This window comes from Daldinia loculata (genome assembly GCF_022478755.1).
Source record: "Daldinia loculata strain CBS 113971 unplaced genomic scaffold F4817scaffold_69, whole genome shotgun sequence".
Lineage (NCBI taxonomy): Eukaryota > Fungi > Ascomycota > Sordariomycetes > Xylariales > Hypoxylaceae > Daldinia > Daldinia loculata.
In genome coordinates, this window is record NW_026054923.1 from 155,137 (window position 1) to 176,184 (window position 21,048).

Below are 21,048 nucleotides of genomic sequence, written 5' to 3' on the forward strand. Positions count from 1 at the left end.
AGGCCCAGTCAATCAGATTTAGAAGAACACTGTACACGTAGCTATCTATTGGTCTTCAATTTCTCGTAAACGCTAAGAATACCCAATGATATTTTAGGGTTGATTTATAAGGCATACGACGGTTTATACCCCTTTTAGGAGGAAAGCCACCAATGAACTACCTATAATCCTCGTCGATGTAGATACATTACGGGCCTAGCTGATAAGTTTGCATATACCAATGCACCTTGTTTCTTACGAATTACGTGAGAAAAGCATCAGAAATTCCGACCTTCGTACTTCATACTTCATATTTCTCACCGCTCTCGAGCTGCCCTAGTGCAACAACTTAGATTTTTTATTCAACACCAAAAACCTCAGTTCCCCTTTGGTGCGGATATTTCTTCGCTCCCAGAACGGACTTCTCCATCTGCCTAGCAAGATGGCAGGACAAGCGCTGCGTGAGCAGCTTGCAGGAGTAAGTTATCCGCCAGTGGCGCCCAACTGGGGCGCCGACTATTGTACCAACCATTATGACACGTACGACTACATTGACCCTGTTAAAAGGTCCAATTGCACTGGAAAGGCCATTTTGGTGACTGGGGGAAACAAGGGGATTGGAAAAGGTATCGCTTTATCGTATGCCAGAGCAGGTGCATCGCACATCGCCATCACTTCTCGCTCAGACGTCCCGGAAGTTGTAGGAGAGATCGAGAAAAGCGCGGCGGATGCCGGACGGGCGAAACCGGTAGTAATCGTGCTGCGGTTAGATGTCACGGATTCGACGAGTGTGACTAACGCTGCTCACGTCTTAGAGGGGCAATGGGGCCGACTCGACATCCTAATTGGCAACGCAGGATATCTGTCCAAGTACGACAAGATATTAGACGGAGACGAGGAAGGATGGTGGCGGAACTTCGAAGTTAACGTTCGCGGAAGCTACCTCGTTGCAAAGGCTTTTCTACCCCTGATGCTAAGGGGTGGGGACAAGACTATTATTAACATGTCTTCAACTGGAGTCCATCATTTCCATACAGGCGGAAGTGGCTATCAGCTCAGCAAGTTTGCTCTTCTGAGGCTTACCGAGTATCTCATGGCGGAGTACGCAGATCAAGTAAGCTAGGCCATGCGTTTCCCTTAAAATCAATACCTGTTATATGGTCTTCTGACATTACCATAGGGCCTCCTTACTTATTCAATACATCCAGGAGGGTACGTAAAGAGTGCTCCCACTAACCATCTAGTTGTAGGTTGACTGACTGTTCGCATAAATAGAGTCGCTACGGATCTGACTCGGGGGTTACCAGAAGCAACACAAGGTACGTCGTCTTCCATAATAGTCAAATATCTCTGCTGAATCTAAGAAAAATAAGCTTGGCTTAAATGCACACCCGCCCTAAGTGGTGATACGATAACCTTCTTAACGAGCCGGAGACAAGACTGGTTGGCAGGTAGATATCTTAGTGTGATGTGGGACATGGCCGAATTCTTCTCCAAGAAGGACGAGATCATCACAAAAGATGCTTTGAAGATGAGGATGACTTTCTAAATTGAAGGCTTGTGGTTCAGCATCCGCGTAGACCCGGGGCTGTTAAACCCCTATATCTCATAGCGCATGTTGTCGGTCGTCAACGTACCGATAATAATCCATTCATACAGAAGGACCACGAAAAATTAGAAACGAATAGAACAGCGGAATTACTTGGATAGAATATTAGATTACCATCAATAGAAGGGGAAATTAACATACGATGAGTCGTAATCGCCACGAATAATTACAAATCAACACCTAGTGACGTGGGAAAAGGGCGAGGGTCGACGGAGACATGCCATTCTCTTCGCTATTTAGTCTTCAGCCTATACCGTGTTTATATCGCCAGTGGCTGCGTCATCGGGACATGTCATTGGTGCATTGGGATCCTTCTCCGACCACCTTCGGAGCTTCGTAAGCTTAGCGGCGGGAGCGCACCGAAGCTCAACCTCCGTGCTTGGCCGGCGTTGTGAATGATTAGCAACCACCCAAGAAATTTTTTATTATAAATACATCCCAAAGCGCTCAGAGACTTCTATATTCTCTGTGTACAACTAATTCATCGATAAATCATGCCCCCAATGGCTTTCTTACAATCAGCTTTGTCCCCGGCCAGCGTCTTGGCACCCATCCACCTCCTATCTTACTCCATGCTCCTCGGCATGGAACTATACCAGTCATTTGTCATGACAAAAGTATGCTACCAAGAGTTACCCCGATCCGCCTTCACCACGCTTCAAAAGCGCATCTTCCCCCTTTACTTCCGGGGACAGACCCTGCTTCTCCTATTGACAGCAGCGACGGTACCCCCGTACGGGCTATTAACGCTGCAGTCGAGCAAGGGCAATTGGATACCATTCGCGATTGCGGGAGTCACGGCGCTTTTAAACATAATGCTTTATGGGCCTCGGACGCGACAGATTATGATTGATCGGATTCATCAAGGTATGCGATTATTGAGAGCTACATGGAAATTACTAACCAAGACACAGAAACGCGGGATGGGAGGAAATCAAATGATCCAACCGAGGTTAGCGACGATATGAGAGCGTTAAATAAGACGTTTTCGCGCAATCATGCGATGAGCATTCATCTGAATATTATTACTATAGGGGCCACTCTCTGGTGGGGTGTAAAACTGGCCTTGCGATTAGACATGTAGCTTTAAGAGAGTGTACAAGTCGAATGTTAGTATATCGTGTCAAATGGGATGTATTGGTAATAAGACATAGCTTATGTATCTCTCTTCATATAGTAATGAGGTATGAAGAGGAAAGGCTATCAAGTGTCGAGAGGATTAGGGGGTTACCTTGGACTAGGCTTTCTAAATTTACAGCAACAATTGATGTGCTCCCTAACATTACCTCCTCCACCAAAGATGTCGCGCAAATTTCATTATCCTCACCTATTACAGCTCGAGGACTAGCTTAGTGCCGCTAACTCCCGCTTTCAAAATGTCAAGACCCTTGTTAATACCATGCAGACCTCCCTCGACTACTTGGATCTTAGGACTCGGGACAATTTCGCGCTTCTCCAGCCTCTCCTTCAACCAGGTATTAAACCAGAACGAGAACTGCTCATGTCGCACCTTATCGTCAAGCGAAGCAGCAACGAACTTAGTCTCGACGTCCTTCGTGGTAGGTTCGTCTGGGTTCAGACGAGGTGCAGAGGCCAGATGAGCTGGACCGCTTCCCTTCAACGCCTTCAGGATGGTATGACAGGATTGTATAGCGCCCACGGCGTCGTAGCCGTACTGGAATGTGAGGCCGTCTTCCTTGGCTGCCTTGATTATGGCGTCTTCTACGTCGGGGTCTTTGTAGTCGAAGACTTTGGACGCGCCTAGCGATTTGATGTATGCGTGGTGCTTTGAGCTCGCGGTGGCGTACACGGTGAAGCCGAGTAACTTGGCACTTTGCACTACTACGCTACCAACACTGGACTATAGCATTTGATGTTACTTAGTATTTTCACTGGCTCGACATTTTAGAGGATGGTTAGGGGTCGTATGATGTATCTTGAAAGTCTTCACCCCAAGGTAAAGGGACTCGGAGATCTACTTACAGCAGCGCCCCAGACCAGGAGTCCTTGCTTGTCGCTAGGCGAATAGGAGGTATTGCGAGATATACCAATGGTTTCCCATCCAGACCATGTTGTAGCGACAGCCATAGGAAGGATAGCAGCTTCGTTGAACGAAAGGTAGTCAGGAATTGGAGTGGCGTTTTTCGCAGGGATAATAGGCCGCTGTTGAAAGGCCCCGTAGTCAGAAGCTCCCTGAGCGAAGAAGGTCGACGCAAAAGCCGTGACACGAGTTCCGGGTTTGAAGGTGGAAGATACGTTGGAACCAGCTTCGAGGACTACGCCGCCAATGTCCGAACCAATGACGACGGGATACTTGGTGATGAAGAAACCTAAGTCGCGCATCTTCCAGTCGATGGGATTCAGGGCGATCGCCTTCACGTCGACGAGAAGCTCATCAGGCCCGGGTTTGGGCGTCTGCTTCTCTCGGACTTCGAGCGGCTGGCCCTTTCCGGTAACGAAAGCTGCGAGGTGTGTTGCCATTATGAGTGTATATTTCCCTAGGTGGGTATTGTATAGGTATGCGGTGTTATCGATTCGTAGGTAGAGTTGAAAGGAAGAGGGAGACAGGCTTGTTAGTGTCTACGGGAAGGCAAAGACGAAGAGACAACGGTTTATATTGACCACGCCGGCAGTAACTATCCTAGAGATTTGATATATATATCCTCCTCTTTTATACTTTTAGTTATAGGTAACGATGGTTAATAGTCATAGTTTGCATTCTTCATTCGTTCGGACTATCGTCATCGTCTCGGTTCGGGATTAATTACCTCGGATTTAAACGACTGCCGAGTTAGGAAGTAATATAGTGAAGCTCGCGAACGATTACCAAGCAGCACAAGTATGGGATTAGAAAAGCCATCATAAACTCCGATTGGCTTAGAATTATGTTAACTCCGGTACCTTGCTCCTAGTCACACCCATTCGTACGGGAGCCAACATTGTACACGAAGATTATGCAAACATTAAGTCAATTATATCCAATACTGCGCACTATTAACATGCCCATCATGGCCTATAAAATTGCGGTTCAGGAGTCTACGTTAGATATATGTACAGACAAATCTTGGTACAGTCGAAGGTGCCCTATCAATCCTTTATCCGGTATCTCCCAACTCCTAAGTAAATTGCTAACAGGCGCAGCCTTTCGTCATCACCTCTGAGCTCATAGAGAAATAACCATCACTGCGCTACATGCTCCGTCTACGCACGGAAGATAGTTCTGCGTCGGTTGCCGAAGCCGCCGAAGCCATTGTTGCCTCGGCCGTTTCCGCCGTTACCAGCATTAGCATTGTTGGTACCAGCGTTGGCGTTGTTGGTACCGGCATTAGCATTAGCATTGGCATTGCCGTTGTTTCCTTTGTTACCACGTCCATTGCCGTTGCGTCCGCTTCCGCTGGTGGCAGTAGCACTCGCAGCGGCACTGGTAGTAGTAGCTCCAGCATTAGCTGTGGCCGTGGCCTTGGCTTGTCCCGTGACAATATCGAGGGACTGGAGAGAAGCGGGCAAGCTGGTAACAGTCTGTTTCAGAAGCGAGCTAACAGCAGCCGCGTTCTTCAAACCCTGATCGCTGCCTGCGTTTTGAATAGCGGCGATGGCAGCGGGAAGGTCAGCCTGATCCTGGGAAACCTGCTTGAAGACCTTCTCAAGAGTCAGCGCCGTAGGAACCTTGGCGGCGGTGTTCTGGCTGGGCTCCACGTCGACCTGTTGAACGGGGAAGCATCCACCGAAAGGACCAGCGAGAGCGTTGTTTCGGCAACGGACGGTGCAGACGTTACCAGCGGAAGCTATAGAACAGTTGTTAGGATACGGGAGTTTCTAGTAAATTTGTAGGCATAAACTTACATCCGGTGCAAGAGAACTTCTCAGGCATGTTCACGAGGATCTCGAAATCCTGAGTCTTGGCCTGGGAGAAACCGTTGACACCGGGAACGTTGTTCTCAACTGTCAGGTTCTGAGTGATGAGACCATTGTTGCCAGCCTCGACCTATTATACGGGTTAGATCAAGATCAGGATGCTACAATGTGATTGATAAGGGACGTACCAGGTCGCAGGCGTAAGGACCAGCACCATCAGCGTTAACTTGGTGGATGGTAACCTTGACTTGCGTTCCAGCCTTGACTTGGGTAACGGCGCCAGCAGCAAGCGCGTTCTCCGTGTTCTCTCCGATATCGATGTTACCCGATATTTCTGTTCGTCCGCACTCGTTCACTACGTTGGCGGCGATCTCGGCATCTCGGATAATTGTAGTATCCTGTTGGCACGGGCTGATAGATGTACAATTCCTCGCTAGTTCGGGTTCGACCTTGAAACCGACACTTTCAGGCGAGCCCTGAATACCCTGTGCCCCTAAGATAACACCGTGAGCCTGGGCAACAGCCAACAGGGACGCAAGAGAAAAGATGGTTGATGAAATGGACGGCATCTTGAAATAGGAGGATATAGACAGCACCGGGCCGATAAGTGAATGATAAGGCACAATAAAGAGTGAATTAAGAATAAAACAGATCCACGGGATCGTCAGCTGCGAATAGAATAACGTAGGTAGAAAGGGAAACCGGCCTGCTCAAGAACATGGAAGACGACGATCTGTGGTGAGCGGTGCTGGCATATATACATGATAAGCAATGGAGATCTTGTTCGATCTACGCAGCCTGGCCATTGCACACGAGCTGAGCTAGCCCCGAATTGTCTGCCGAGTACTTCGTACGGAAACCCCTAGACAACCAGCGCGAACCGATATCCAACACGATTTGTGTCAAGCATGTGGGTTTCAAGCAGCTAAAGGAGCCTCCCTTGGACATGGATCCTCTCTTTGCTAGGGCAAGCCTTTGCCGTGTTGGGTACGTACCGTGGTAAAGTGACGGCGGAGAACCGTTTCGAGTTTACCTCATCTCGCGAGCGGGCATGTTAAGTGACCCCCAAGCTTAAAGCGCGCCAGTAGAATATTCGTGATGTCCTTGGTTGCCCTGGGAGAAACGTCTCGACAGGGTATGGTAAAGGAGGCGTCTTGTGTCCAGGGTTTACCCCAAGAACCATGAACGCCAAAATGCTTATTATTCGAGCTAAGGCCTGAAAATAATTCCAAAAACGTCAAAGTGGAGATATATGTACATGTTCGCGAATCCCTGTTGCGCTTGGTGCTGCATTTTACGCAGTAAGGCAGTGGATGTCTCGCAAGTAGCGAATAGGAATGAATAGCTAATACGGACGATAAAGCCTTATGAAGATGGGAAATCCACATCGAATTTTAAAGCGAAATGAGTCGCTGCGCAAATATTATTCATATAACATATGAATTATGAAACTACGGTGTAAGAAGTAGGGGGTAAGTTACATAGCACACTAGTTATTGCTATAACTTCTAAGCAAGTACTAGCGATATATGACGCGCCGCCTAAAGGAACATTTAAGATGGGCAATTCGGCTCGAGCCGATAGTGGCTGAAGTGGCGTATATGGCCTTCCACGAGGGTTGTGAATATGAGGCGCTCATACTCCAGATGCACCTAAAAGCACTGATCGCTTACGATCTGCCGGCTAGTACTAAGCCTTCCATGTTTCGACCCTTGTGCCAGATCTCGGGCCAAGACGTTTCTAATGTGGGTATTTGCGGTAATTAAAGCATTGTCCTACGTATCTACTGGAGGAAATATCAGCTACGAGGAAACCCCTTGGCACATTTTATGCTCAAGGGTATCAGACGGTGGTGGTGTGGTTCTCCCGTAGCGTCCGTTTCAAGCTGTCGGCGCACCAATGATAGATGAGAATAACGACTGAGTGCCAACCCTACCCTGCAGATATGAAGCAAGGATACAAACGGGGAGCTGGGGTAGGGGTACCCTTCGCACGGCGCGATACCCCCTAAAGATGTTCTAGCAAAGTTCGTAGGCAATTATACTATGTACAATGGGGATAATAATTAGCTACTCGGTTTTAAGATCTATATTATCGCACTCGTTACTCATTACGGTGTAGACGCGTGTAAAATTTAGCCGTATAGCCGTACCTAATGCGGTTCGAATCTACCATGAAATATTCTACATAGTAACTCCAGGTCTACCTAGAAGGGGTTAAGAAAGGGTCTAGTTCAGGGGCCGCTACACAGACCCCCAGCACGCTTCATCAATGCCAAGGAACAATCGAGACTCATCTGAAAGAGAAGATTTTCGCAATGCGAATGCGTTGTCAGACTAACCTATTAATCTCATCACACTCAAACATTATACAAAACCCTTATGCTCTGCATTTGTTTGTCATCAACGCATCAGCATAGTCATAGCAGCGACCAGGACTAAGTCAAAACATCGGATCGCCTAGTTTAAAAGACCAGGGAGCAAAACGTCATAGTTGACACGGGATTTTCACCGCCACCGTTGTCTACATACTTGTTGAGTCCATGCCCAGGAGTTTTAGCTATAGCTCTGCTTCCATCACGGAACGTCTTCTAGTTTACGGATTCATAAAAAGGGCAAGACCGATTTTCGGCGACCTTTTCAGGGGAGTAAATATGTAAATAGTAAATAGGATGCGATTGCGAGGTATCGTGCGAAGCCTCCCCCATTCAGCGGCACGGAAGGCCAAGCTTTTTATTTAGGCACAACACTCTTCCTCCGTCAGTGAAGAATTGCAACATGCGAGTTCAAAATCAGCATTTCGGCGTTTAAAAACGTCGTAACAGTACACTACAAGTGAAAAAGAGGAGTCAGATAAGCGTATAAACTCAACTCGATGATTTGCATTGATAGTCGCTGGCGCTCTGTAGTACGTAAACCAAGTCTTCTTTCTATAGTTCGAATAAGCTCGCAACATTGCACGCAAAATGCTGCTTACTATGACGACCCCCCTGGATTCTTCCTCCCTAACCCATGAACATGGGATATAGGGGATTGGAGCGAAAATACGAGAATATCCTTGAGGAGCTCAAGAATATAGTGTCCCTACGACCTTAATGTCGTGAAAATTTGGGTATTGAGATCCTATAAGCTTTTTTAAGCACTCGTCTCGACTCGCTTTCGTTCTCGACTCTACTGGTCTCAAAATGTCTCACAATACCTTCTTTTTCTGGGGTCGGCTAAAAAAAACATACTCTTAGATCACGGCGCATAATACTAAGAAAAGCGCGAACATGGGGTATTATAGTTCCTAGCAACATGAATGGACAGAATCCGATATCCTGCACTTTCAAGATTAAGAGATGATAATCCGAAGTCCTACTAACTAAATCGTCCGATCAAGTCGTAACCAGTGCACCAATGGGATTGCGTTTCATCAATCCCGGTTGACGACAAGTAGACAACCTCTATCACACTTTGTGGTTTCAGTTTCACTTTTCATCTTTCGAGATGACGTAGCAACTCAGACAAATGTCGATGACAGCATCATCGATCTTATCACACTGCAACACAGGACGCGTACGCCGCTTAAGTATATAAGAAGACTCTTTCCGCGTCATCGGTCGTAGTCGAGGATGGTTAATACACACGTATGGTACTTCAGACGAACTTCTGACACCGAAGGTAAGAGACAATTCTAGACATACTAGGGTGACATGCCGTGTTTATTCTAACAGTAAAAGCCGGCCATATAAATTAGCAATGAAATTTATTGCGCAGTAAATGGAATGGGGATTGATATGAAGTAGCTATAACTCAAGATACTAACATTAGTTAGTCAATACTAACTCAACATAAGCTCTACTCCCGACTATAGGAATGTCAACATGTCAACAAAAAGACCGAGCACATTATAAAAATATTATAACATGACAGCTTTGAGACATAGTCCTTCCTTTCTACTACAGTAAGATGTAATGAGGATCAAGTTATTTCACAAGTTCTTTAGGTATTACTCATGGGAAACTTCGAAGTCGTTTCAAGTCTGACATGAACCAGTCGCAACTGGGAGACTCGATGAACACAGTGGCGTGAAGCTTGGCAATACGCAAAAGTTTTATTATGTGTGGTGTAGTTACTATTAAATATCACGGGCTCAAACGATATAAGATAGGTGTATATTGTAGTCAATTAACATATCTCGGCTAGATATAATTAGGTATATCAGATGCAAGCCGCTTTATGTCATTATGCAATCACCCTGACTTCATATTAATGAGTTCCTAGTCTGGAGACTTGAATGTTAAAATGTAACCTTTTAGATGGGTGAGAACTATCGGAATCTAGACTTTATTAAAACATCTCACCTCGTCTCGATGCCCGTTCTACTATAATACATTACAAGAGCATCGAGTCGTTGCCATGGCCCCTCAACCATATTTAGATCACATTACTAAGGCCCAGGTGGCATTACTCAGAGTTGAATGCAATAAATCGCTTAACTCCATTGATGTTTTCCCTCACATGATTTGACGCTGACCCTCATATAAGCATCTCGGCCGAGGTGGGAATTAGTAGTTACCTGTCAAATTTATTGGCCGTACTCTACGATATATTAGAAGCTAGTAACGACATTTCACAGCTGAATTGTGTAAGCTGTCCAGAAGTGTATTTTCTTGACAGTTACGCGGATAACTTCACCTCTTAGGGCTGACACCTGAATGACACATTCAAATACTACCCCTGGGCCATGCCCACATGACAGCTTCTTCCCATACCATGTTGTAAAACTTCCTTCTTATTTAGTCGTCCTATGTAAGACAATTTTACCTAAGTACGGAAAGGCGACCTCACCGTACAAGTGCTACTATTGGCTACTTACCATGCTGACCTCATCAATAAACAGTCAGACTATAGTACGACAGAGTTACGATGAGGCTGGAAATAAACATCTACAAAGCTTCATTCTAGAACATAGAATATGGATCCATGCACGGCGTTACTGAGGGTGGCAGCGAAGCGAGCTGTTCAATGGGATAGCATCCTGTTAGCCAACGGCAATACTAATACCACTACCTAGTCAATACTACCATAAGCTAGTCATCACAGCTTTTCCGCCTCTGTCTCCATGATAGCGCATGATCTCCCATGATGCTACCTTCGCCTGACATCAGAGGCCACCTATGGAGTATTCTGAAGCTCCTAGGTTATGATGGCTTCACGCGGACTATAAAGACGAGCTGAGATGCCAGCATCTTCTATGAGACTCACCACAAACCACCCCGCTTTGAATCAGCCATCAATAGCTTTATAAAGTTACATAGCTCATATATATACTCAAAACTCTAACAATGTCTCCTCCCCCAGCTGAATCCGGCTACAGCCTAATCTGGTCCGACGACTTCTCGGGCGCGGCAGGATCTCTCCCTAACCAAGGAAAATGGAATATCGTCTCCGCCGGCCCTAACCAGGGCAACCAAGAGGTGCAGCACTACACCACGAGCACCGCCAACTCCTCCCTCAGCGGCTCGGGTGCCCTGCACATCACCCCTCGCCACGACAACGGGCAGTGGACTTCTGCCCGTCTCGAGGGCCAGCAGGCCTTCAACTGCCCTGCCGGCCATCGACTTCTGCTACAGGCTGAGCTGCGCAGCGGAACGTTCCCGGCGAACCAGCAGTCGGGAATATGGCCGGCGTTTTGGGCTCTTGGAAATGATATTCGCAACGGGAAGGGTGTTCAATGGCCGCAGTGCGGTGAATGGGATAGTAAGTGCATGAGTTCTTTTGCCAGACAGTGACATAAAAGTTAGATAGAGGAGGTGATAGGAGATATCGTAAGCGAGTCCTCAACTAACTAACTATCCTCCCAGTCTTCGAAAACGCCCACGGCAACGACTGGTCCCTCGCAACCCTCCACTACGGACGGGGCGGTTCAGACCACCTGAGCAAGGGCAGCAGCCAGGAGCACTTCCAAGTCGAGTCGTTCCACACGTGGGCCATCAAGGTCAACCGCGGGCCGAGCAACTGGCAGGACGAGACCCTGGAATGGTATCTCGACGGAAACAAGTTCTTCCAGATCAAGGGGAGCGATGTAGGGGATGGCGAGCTGTGGGGACGGGTCGCTCACAAGAGCTTCTTCCCTATCCTCAACGTTGCTGTTGGCAGCAACTTCCCTGGTAAGTAGTTGCGAAGAATCTACCGACGACTCTTTATGATTTCATGGAGTGCTAATACCGATATAGGAGGTGGCCAGCCCGATGGCAGCACTACCACTGGTCTTGGCAGTGGCTTGCAGGTCAAGTATGTTGCCGCCTACAGGAGCAACTAAAGCCAACTCATGTCGACATAAGATATCCGCATTGGAAATTCCTTACTGTGGGTGCTGCTTCGTAATGGGATCGGGTTGCGCACTTTTGGATAAGCTGTACAGGGGGTCCTATAGATCATTTTATTTACTATCATTCTTGTCATCTATCATTCTTGTCATATTATGAAATATACATCTCCCATAACTGCTATATAACTCATCTAACTACCTATATATATTATATTCTTAACCCTTGGTTTCAAAGAACGAGTTTGTAATTTCGAAAACCCGACTATTCCCTTGGTGACTTTTTTAGCAAGGCAAGATACAACCCATTCACTGAACTCCTTCCGTGTCGGCAATCCGGAAGACGTATTTAATTCCATTTGCTTTGCCGGCCTTCAAATTATCCAATGCCTCTTGAATGCCCCCAAGTCCACCTGGCACGACTACCTGCGGCTGTGCCTTGAACCAGCCCTCCTGTAGCCCTCTCCCGAAGTACCGGAAGTACACATAGCCAAAGTCCTTATCCTCAGCATGCACCGAGCCCACAAGGGTAACGGAATGCGACACATGGGCTGGGTATTCGAAGTTCTGTGGAGATAGCACACTCGTTACCTTAGAGCCCTCGGCCACGACCTTGCTTATATTGACGTAGCTATTGTGCTCCGATGTCGCATCCAATGCGTACAGGAGCTTGGAATCACCGACTGCTTTCTTCAGTGCTTCGACGACGGCATCATCTCCGTCACGGTAGTCGATGATGACGTCTCCTTTGCTACGGTCGATCAAAGTCTCCACATAGGCCTGAGATTTCCCAGCAACGCAGATGAGAGGGTGAATGTTACTCTTCCGAGCGAGCTGGACGGCGTAAGCACCAACAGAGGAAGCCGCTCCATAGATTAAAAGGGGTATGGGTTCGACTGCCGGTGTCCACGGCTGCGGAAGACCAAGTTTGGCATAGAGCCCGATCGCTGCTGTCATTGCCGCTAACGGGACTGCAGCGGCCTCTAGCAAGTTAAGTCCGTTAGTATATCACAGGTATGGAATCCTCACGCTCACGGCTAATGCATACCTTCGAATGTGGTCTTCTGCGAAATATGGAAAGTGGTGTGCTGAGGTGAGATTGCATATTCGGCGAAAGACCCATGAGGGACTAGGAATTGATGGAATCCGGCGACACGGTCGCCAGGTTTGAACTCGGTGACATTAGAACCAACTTCTTGAACTATACCACCAATGTCGTCGCCCTGGTTTATGGTGATATTACGCCAATCCGGTACCTTCCAATCCTTAGGATTGGACCCGCTCACGACGACCTTAATAAGGACTTCGTCGGCTCCGGGCTTTGGGATAGGCGAGTCGATGATCTGGACCTTAGGGCCTAGACGATGTTTAGCCCTGCTTGAGTGTCATGGCTATCCGATTCTCACCTGGCGCTATAAGGGCTTCCTTCATTGTTAATGTTGGTATTCTGGTGCGTTTAGTTTGTATATGGAACAGATATGATAATGTTGTCGCTGTCGTTCTAATGACTGGGACTCCCGTTGAAATAAGTATCTACTATCCACACCCGAACGGCGGGGTTCCTAGCGTAATAAATAAATATATATAAAAAGGCCCGTTGATCCGGATAATCTTCATAAGCTATCGGTCCATTTGGTTCTGGATTTTTCGATAGTGACCCAGCTTACAGGCGGGGATGAAGATTGGAGTTCAGATGACTCTATCAAAAAGCATATGGATTATCAATCGAGCTTCTAATTACGTCATTGCCGCTGTAACTTCAGCGTTAGAGAACCTTCTGGTTTGTAATAACTAGCCAAGTTCTTAATAAAGATTGGTAGTTTCTACTGCTTCTATACTTGAATATGTGTAGACCTCCGGGCTACCTTAGGTTAGGTACCTACGCAAACAAGACGAGAGTTGTATTAGCCAGTTGAATTCGAATGTGGTAGCTTACGAGGATGTGAGTCTAAAACCTATACATATCCCCGTATTAACTAACGCTATTCGGAAGGGAGCTTAGAGCTACTTGGTTGGCCAAACCTCCAAAGCGTCTTTAGTGTAGAGCTATACACACAAAGGTATGCGCAACCCATACGAAAATTACATTTTAGATAATACTATAGACTATAGTAGGTGCCTTACTCAAGGCAGATGCCTTAAAGATGTTTAGGAGGCGGACTTTGAAGGATAAAGATCGTGCTTCATCATTCATGACGTGCGCAGCCAAGTAAATTAGCATCATGACAGGGGTGATCCACAAGCTTCAATGTAACCACATATATGATATAAACAATCAGGTGAAGGGATCAGCTAAGTTGAAGAAACATCCATCATTCAACATTCACCATGTCGAGCTCACTATTGACTTTATTGCAGCAATTCTACCCTCCCGCGCCAACCTTCACTGAGAAGAACGTCGTGGCCGGGAGTCAAGTAGGCAAGGTATTCATCATCACCGGCGCCAATTCTGGTATATCATAGAGATGAGAGGGTAGTTGATGTCTAAGACCAGATGTGCTAACTTCCATCTAGGTATCGGTTTGGATCTGGTGAAATTCCTCTATCCCACCGGCGCCACAATATATCTCGCCAGCCGCTCACTTGAAAAGATTCACAATGCCATTACGCAAGTATCTTCCGTCTCCCCCGCACCAGCAACCCCTGCAACGCTCAAGCCTCTCCACCTGGACCTATCAGACCTCACCACCATCAAGCCCTCCGCCGCGTCCTTTGCGGCTCAGGAGTCACGTCTCGACATCCTCTGGCACAACGCCGGCTCCGGCTTTGCACCCGGCAGCGTGACAAAGCAGGACATTGAAGCCCACGCCGGCGCCCACTGTGTCGCTCCACTGCTCTTTACCCAGGAGCTTCTCCCGCAGCTCCAAGCTGCCGCGAAATCCGCGCCCAAGGACAGCGTCCGCGTCATCTGGACCGGCTCCATACTAATCGACCTAAACTCACCACCCGGCGGCGTCGACTTCGCCCGGATCGAAAAGCCGACCACCAACCATGACCAGGACTACGCCATGTCCAAAGTCGGGAACTATTTCTTGGCGGTGGAGGGGGCCAAGCGCTGGGGCAAGTACGGGATTATCAGCGTGTGCGAGAATCCCGGGAATCTGTACACGCCTATCTGGGCGAACGCCAGCTGGTGGTATATAACGTTGCTCCGGATTTTTATCTTGTACCCGTCAAAGTACGGTGCGTACACGATGCTCTATGCCGGGTTCTCGCCGGATGTAAATGAAGATACCAATGGCGCGTATATCTGGCCTTGGGGTAGGGTTCGACCTGTCGGACGAGGTGATGTGTTGCAGGCGGTATCGGATGGTAAAGCGACGGAATTTTGGGAGTGGTGCGAAAGAAAATGGAGGCAACATGTTTGAGAGCTTATAACTCCGGACTTTTTAGCACCAATGACGGACAGTATAAATTGATATAGCAGTACATTTTGTTTATAGTACCTAACACATATATTTAAAACGCTTATATTGAATAGGTACAATGTAGTATTCAGAAGATAAGAGCTTTTGAGTCCTTCGTGACTGATTTGATAATCGTAATACTTTTCTCGAATCCCAGTACAGCATTATAGAATTACACCGGATCTCTTCGTATCTAATTTCAATCTCATTGTCACAACCCCCTTTGACGCAAACCCTACATAATTACGGCTCTTCATTTACCCCCGTATCAGTATCCTCGCCTAGATAGTCTGGGCTTCTCGAAAGTGCGTAGTTTCCTAATCCTCGAAGTAGGCGGGATCGTGCTATTGAATCCACACCCTGCCTCCACGCACGACGAAACAGTATGGATATATCTGATCTTGCCGGATTCGACTCTGAACATATGGCTATCCGGCATTGGCTTCTCGCCTTGCGATCTGTCCAGCCCAGGGAATCCGAGGTAGATGTCAACGACACCTAGGACCTCGTCCACGACGTAGCGGCGGTTGGTGACCACGAGCGTCGACGGCAGGCCTGCGAGCGTGCATGAGTCGCCGGTCATGTTGAGAGGTGCTGTAGATGCGCCTCCTTCGAGTCTGGAGCAGGGAATGCCGAAAGGAACGGTTACGTTCTCGTTCTTGAACCGGTTGAAGTATGCATCGCCAGCGGCTTGGATAACCTCGCGGCTGTCCCGCTTGTCCTCAGGAATAGGATCCCAGTTCTCCTGCGAGTTCCAGTACAAATATCCGGTAGCGTTGAAAACCCAGTCACCGGTATCTGTCACTATCGACTCGATCAACGAGATCTTGCTGTCGTCGTTGAAGAGTATGCGCGTGCCGATGACGTACTGGTGCGGGTTACTCGCGGCGATGATCTCGGTGAAGGTCGCGCAGTTGACGGTGTCGTGGATGCTGCGGTTATGGTCGATCTTGATAGCTTCGGTCAAGACGCCTTCGTTGATGGCTTTGGGAACTTCGTTCTCAGTGTAAGTGACATTGGGTGCCGCTAGTGCCGCCACATCGTCGCTTGACCCGGCAGCTTGAGCTGCGACATACTTGTTAGTGGCTCCTACGAGGAAGTCTCTCGTGCATTCGGCTGAAGCCAATTCAGAGAATAAGAGCCACCCTAGCAGGATGGAGATAGCCATACTCCAAGTACGCGTCTTGTACAATAACTAATTGGTACAAAGGACTATCTAATCCGTTATTAACGACAACGACTCAATATGCCTTCTTCGCGTATCTTGTGAATTGGAAGTGTCTACTGTTATATACCCCCATACAGCCTCTTTTTCATACCTTGCTTCGCGGAGAGCGCTCACCCTTCAGGTAAGACCAAAACAGCCTATTATGCCATGCCTATCCTAAACTCCCCAACCCTGTCGCCACAGCTTTAAAGTCATATAAATTGAACCAATCAGTTACCGTTGACGAAAACTCAAGTCGGTAATAAATATTTATATTACGGTAGTAATCATTGACGCTACATAACCCTCCCCCCTGAGGCTCTAACGGCTGCCGATGGCTATACATATGGCCACCCGATAAATTGCATGCACGCAAATCTCTCGGCAATTAAGAAATCGTAGGGTATATCGTATATGATCTACTCTATTCGGCACCAAGTGAGGAGTTAGACGTGCTTTGTATATAAAAACTGTCTAATGTCTACGTACCTTAGGTATGTTTGTAGTTCTAGATTGAACAGCCCAAGACATAACCGAGTTCCTTGAATCGGATGTTAATAATAGACAATACATTAGACTCGCGCAAACGTTACCTCATAATCCCCAGATCATCATGGTACAGCCAACTTTAGCCCAAGGATAATTGAGAGCAGACTCGCCTCAGCATCAGCGCGTTGGTTCATACTCTACGTCAGATGGTACAAGGAACAGGGCAATAGAATATATTTTTATAAGCTAGTTATAGAAATCAAATGGAAGGCTTTTGGAAGCCTATGCACTTAAACGTCGTTGTCCAGCATTGTCGCTTAGTAGATTCACGAAGTATTGTTGGAGAGGGGATAGAAATGCCAATCAATGCCGGACGCTTTAAAAATCAGTATTTCTATTCCACATTTGCTTATGGATGGACTTTTGAGGATGCTACCCTGGATTATGCATCGAGTAGGACACTAAATAATGTACACCTCCCTCCCCAATCGCTGACCAAATATAGGTCAGACCTAGAGTGATCATCAGACGTCTCGTCAACTTATTCGTACACCCATCACTCATATCTCTTCTTGCCAGATACGTTTCTCTATCAACTCTACGGAATACAGAAGTCGATCCAGCTACCTAAGTAATCTAGCCGATTACGGCTGCTGTCGGCGAATTCGTGCTCTCGATATATCTCCTCGAACTCCTTGTAGTTTAGTCTACCCCAGCCACCCCTTTCCCTTGCCTCCTGTTCAGCAAGGTCAAGGCGCTTCCATGACATCAGTGTGGAATGCGATATGTGGTCCGGGGCGTCGAGATCAATGCTCTTCGATTCGGTAGCCTCCTCATTTTTAGACGGGTCAGAGCCGTTGCTCAGTTTCTTAAATTTAGTGTTGCTTTCCGTCTGAGATGTGAGACGGTTAGGTGATGTTTGCGCTACGCTATTGGGTCGGTTCTGGGGTAGAGTAGGGTCACGGTATTCCGCAGGCTCTGAGGAGTTGAGGTCTTTTGATGGGACATCTATCTCCTCATTGATGGCATTTTCATTGCTGTCCTCATTCTGTATCGCTGCAGCTGCACGCGATCCATCGTTTATATTGGAGTGGCTAGTACTATAGCCACTGGTTGAAAGCAATTCAGCCAAGCTCCGCTGCGAGATTGGAGGGCTCCCTTCCGGGGAATGTACTCGAGGTCCTGCCGGTGACTGATCTCTGGATTCCTCGTCTTCGCTTTCAAGGTCGATCGAGCTTAAGAGCTCCCGATACTTCTCACGTTGTTCTTTAGTTTCCGCCGCCTGGACAGCGAGATCCTCTTTCTTCTTGAAAATCTCGTCTAAGAGCTCGTTGAAAGCTTGTTGCGTGACCTGGTAGAGGATTTCTTTACCAGCATCTCGCTCCGCGTCCGGGATTTCCATTCCTCCCCACCTCTCCGGTACGCTTCGCGAAGAAGTAGACGGGTTGGACCTGGTTTCAAAATCATCCGCATCTTCAGCGAAGCGAACCTTGGAGGACGATCTTGATCGAGGAGAGAGAAAATGGGGTGCTGACTTAGATGACTCGGCGATGCCATTCAAGTTCAACAGTACATCCTGGTTTTCATCCCATCCCTGTGGAGGCGCAGCACCTTCTTCCTCATCTAGATAAAATTGACGTCGTTTCCACCTCTCAAGAAGCTTCTTTCGAGCGAGCAACCTCTTCCGCTTGTCAATACCTGATCGGTGACTATTCGCTACAATTGCTTGATGTTGAACTCTGAGCTGGCTCTCTGTAGGTAACGTATTTGTAAATCTACTAGCATCTGGAATAGCCCGGGTAGTGGTTGGCTCTGGAGCTTCGCTTGGTGGGTTGGGATCAGCAGGTTCACCCTCGTCAGTTTCGTCGGCGCCTTCATTTTCGGGTTCGCTTTGTTTATCCTCATCAGACGAACCGCTCTCGATCTCATCTAGAGAATGTTGTCTTTCCTGATGGATAGACTCCAGAATATCAGTAATATGCGGGTATTCACCGGAGAGCAACGATGCCAGGTCGACTGTAGTATGAGGAGGGTTGATGATCCCGGTCCAGTAACGAGTATCTCCGTCAGGGGATTGCGGTCTCCTAGAGGATCCGAATGATTCCGTGAAGAGGCTCTGGCTAGCGTTTCTAGCAAATAAACTACTTAGGATTTCTTCGCGGCCGCCTGTATCTAGCTTATCCTCGTTGATGACTCCTTTGCCATCGTTGACCTCAACATCTCCGTTTGAACGGAATATTTTACCCTCCATCGGTCTCGAATGATCAGCCGAAGGGACTCTGCCCTCCCGACCAAAGAGACTACTCAAGGGTTGTCTACCATTAATAAGCTGCTGGGCTTCGGTGGTCGTCATCATGTGATCATCAAGGCCGTCAAGAATGTCCTTATGCATCTGCTTGTATAGCACATAATAAGCCCGGAACATACGTAGAAAGTCTCGTCGGTTGACATAGCCGTCACCATCAATATCGTAACCGTCAAATGTTCGTTTAAGCTTGTCCTTCCTCTTCCTGTACGATACGCCATGGAGGAACTCTTCGAATCCAATGAGGTCGTCGTGGTTGGTGTCGTAAAACGCAAACATACGGTCGTGGATAAGGTTAGGTGCAGCGTGCCGATAACCGCCAGATGGAACGAGACACCGTTCAAAAGTCTTGCGATCCATAGCCAAACCGAGCCCATTAGGGTCATCTCTCCACTCGGTATTGGCCATGAAAGTCCACTGTTCCCAGAAAGCATCGAGTTCAACACGTTCGAAGCCAGTATCTTGAGACCACCTGGTCAAGAGATACCGTGGTATACTGCGTATAGCGTTGTCGGGATCACCCGGATACCAGGCCGGTTGTACATGTCGAGTTCCGAAGGGCGGAGCGGGTATTTTGACTTTATAGAAGACGTGCGTCTTGTTGTGCAGACCCTGAGATTCGCATACCTCGCACAAGTCAAAGTCGGCGCAGTTGGCACAGCGATATCGAATCCCGCGTATGGGAACCATGCCGCAACCATTGCACTGACAGCCACGGTGCACATAAGCGTTGCGCCTCGCGTTATCTTCGGACACACGGAATAAGAGCGTAACTATATTCTCGCCGGTCCGCTGACGCGGAGCCTGGTTGCTGTCGTTATACCATTCGGTCGGGTTCTGTTCATCGGTGACGGTGGCATTATCTGGCGGGACTGGAAAGGGTATGTCGATATTACCCGCATCGTCATTTTCGTCGCCGTGCGAATCAGATTCTGAGGAGTCGTCATGGCGATGGGATGCACGGCGAGGTCGTCTCACGGCGTTACGGCGATGCAAACCAGGCCCTGTAGCAGTAATATCGGACTCCGAAGCGTTGTTCTGACTCTGGCGATAGTAGTAGAATCCTAAGGAGGCGGCCGCAATAGCAGAAACCACAGCGATGGTTACTCGTGGGCGCGTCAAGGCCGAAGCCACTGCTGAAGAGGATAAAGATGCCATGGTAAATGGGTGGCGCTCATGGCGAATACAGATGAGGCAAGCGGAATGTAATCAGGCGAAGGAGGATGAAGAAAGTAGTGATAAATAAATCCCGTGCATTGTAAAAGTCGTTGTTGCCATGTAAACGCAACCCTTCCTACGCTAGCTACGACATGACTTCTTCGATGTGCTAAATGGAAATAGCAATATGAAATTTAGCTGAGATCACTTAAGCTAACCCCACAAGCGACCTACCTAACCCTGGGCACCTACCACCAGATCTTGGGTACGTCGTACTTGTACATTAGGTACTTAACCATATGCAGCTGGTGTGGATCCGCTGCTACGCACGGACCAGCCACCAATGAGGCGTTACCGCCCACAGAATGGCTTTAATTATATATATAATTATTCTTATAATTTTTATATAAATTTAATAATTAATAATATTATATAATTTATTTAAATATTATTATTAATTATAATATTATATTTTAAATTTTTATATTTATAAATATAAATATATAAATAATTATTTTTATAAATAAAATATTAATTTACATAAAAATATACGTAAATATTTTAATAAATATTTATATTAAAATAAATAATAATATTAATTATAATATTTAATGGAAAAAATAATAATGGTTTAATTAATAAAACTTTTAAAAGTAAAAATATTTTTATAAATTTTTAAACCGATTATAATTTTAAAATTATAAATGTTTATAAATATATAATAAAT

The 21,048-nt window shown here is 47.2% G+C and overlaps 10 protein-coding genes across 10 annotated transcripts; 4 read left to right on the plus strand and 6 right to left on the minus strand.

Moving 5' to 3' along the window:
* Positions 1-149: 149 nt before the first annotated feature.
* F4817DRAFT_350394 (NAD(P)-binding protein) lies at positions 150-1,731 on the plus strand. The gene is made up of 4 exons (XM_049304935.1): positions 150-1,093; positions 1,160-1,191; positions 1,255-1,298; positions 1,353-1,731. Exons 1-4 carry the CDS (start codon positions 422-424, stop codon positions 1,526-1,528), a joined length of 924 nt encoding a protein of 307 aa, XP_049155057.1. The 5' UTR covers positions 150-421; the 3' UTR covers positions 1,529-1,731.
* Positions 1,732-2,082: 351 nt separating this feature from the next.
* Positions 2,083-2,672, plus strand: F4817DRAFT_319948 (uncharacterized protein; the record flags this gene model as incomplete). Its single annotated transcript, XM_049301128.1, has 2 exons — positions 2,083-2,455; positions 2,503-2,672. 2 exons carry the CDS (start codon positions 2,083-2,085, stop codon positions 2,670-2,672), a joined length of 543 nt encoding a protein of 180 aa, XP_049155058.1.
* Positions 2,673-2,918: 246 nt separating this feature from the next.
* F4817DRAFT_319949 (GroES-like protein) lies at positions 2,919-4,069 on the minus strand (the record flags this gene model as incomplete). The annotated part of the gene is made up of 2 exons (XM_049301129.1): positions 2,919-3,449; positions 3,572-4,069. 2 exons carry the CDS (start codon positions 4,067-4,069, stop codon positions 2,919-2,921), a joined length of 1,029 nt encoding a protein of 342 aa, XP_049155059.1.
* A 700-nt stretch (positions 4,070-4,769) lies between these two features.
* F4817DRAFT_258449 (uncharacterized protein) lies at positions 4,770-6,244 on the minus strand. Its single transcript, XM_049299247.1, has 3 exons — positions 5,632-6,244; positions 5,432-5,573; positions 4,770-5,373 (listed from the first exon to the last, which is right to left on the minus strand). The coding sequence occupies exons 1-3, from the start codon at positions 6,010-6,012 to the stop codon at positions 4,790-4,792; spliced, it is 1,107 nt and encodes a 368-aa protein (XP_049155060.1). The 5' UTR covers positions 6,013-6,244; the 3' UTR covers positions 4,770-4,789.
* Positions 5,772-6,895, minus strand: F4817DRAFT_258456 (uncharacterized protein). Its single transcript, XM_049299248.1, has 2 exons — positions 6,439-6,895; positions 5,772-5,936 (listed from the first exon to the last, which is right to left on the minus strand). The coding sequence occupies exon 1, from the start codon at positions 6,829-6,831 to the stop codon at positions 6,478-6,480; it is 354 nt and encodes a 117-aa protein (XP_049155061.1). The 5' UTR covers positions 6,832-6,895; the 3' UTR covers positions 5,772-5,936; positions 6,439-6,477.
* Positions 6,896-10,584: 3,689 nt separating this feature from the next.
* On the plus strand, positions 10,585-12,039 carry F4817DRAFT_368457 (glycoside hydrolase family 16 protein). The gene is made up of 3 exons (XM_049307240.1): positions 10,585-11,187; positions 11,292-11,597; positions 11,664-12,039. The coding sequence occupies exons 1-3, from the start codon at positions 10,773-10,775 to the stop codon at positions 11,747-11,749; spliced, it is 807 nt and encodes a 268-aa protein (XP_049155062.1). The 5' UTR covers positions 10,585-10,772; the 3' UTR covers positions 11,750-12,039.
* F4817DRAFT_350400 (GroES-like protein) lies at positions 11,892-13,572 on the minus strand. The gene is made up of 3 exons (XM_049304936.1): positions 13,162-13,572; positions 12,804-13,112; positions 11,892-12,738 (listed from the first exon to the last, which is right to left on the minus strand). The coding sequence occupies exons 1-3, from the start codon at positions 13,184-13,186 to the stop codon at positions 12,065-12,067; spliced, it is 1,008 nt and encodes a 335-aa protein (XP_049155063.1). The 5' UTR covers positions 13,187-13,572; the 3' UTR covers positions 11,892-12,064.
* F4817DRAFT_350402 (NAD(P)-binding protein) lies at positions 13,573-15,256 on the plus strand. Its single transcript, XM_049304937.1, has 3 exons — positions 13,573-13,697; positions 13,749-14,207; positions 14,270-15,256. The coding sequence occupies exons 2-3, from the start codon at positions 14,084-14,086 to the stop codon at positions 15,121-15,123; spliced, it is 978 nt and encodes a 325-aa protein (XP_049155064.1). The 5' UTR covers positions 13,573-13,697; positions 13,749-14,083; the 3' UTR covers positions 15,124-15,256.
* A 174-nt stretch (positions 15,257-15,430) lies between these two features.
* Positions 15,431-16,538, minus strand: F4817DRAFT_368459 (uncharacterized protein; the record flags this gene model as incomplete). Its single annotated transcript, XM_049307241.1, has 1 exon — positions 15,431-16,538. Exon 1 carries the CDS (start codon positions 16,328-16,330, stop codon positions 15,431-15,433), a length of 900 nt encoding a protein of 299 aa, XP_049155065.1. The 5' UTR covers positions 16,331-16,538.
* Positions 16,539-17,417: 879 nt separating this feature from the next.
* Positions 17,418-20,534, minus strand: F4817DRAFT_258512 (uncharacterized protein). The gene has a single exon (XM_049299249.1). It carries the CDS (start codon positions 20,319-20,321, stop codon positions 17,457-17,459), a length of 2,865 nt encoding a protein of 954 aa, XP_049155066.1. The 5' UTR covers positions 20,322-20,534; the 3' UTR covers positions 17,418-17,456.
* Between the last annotated feature and the right edge of the window lie 514 nt (positions 20,535-21,048).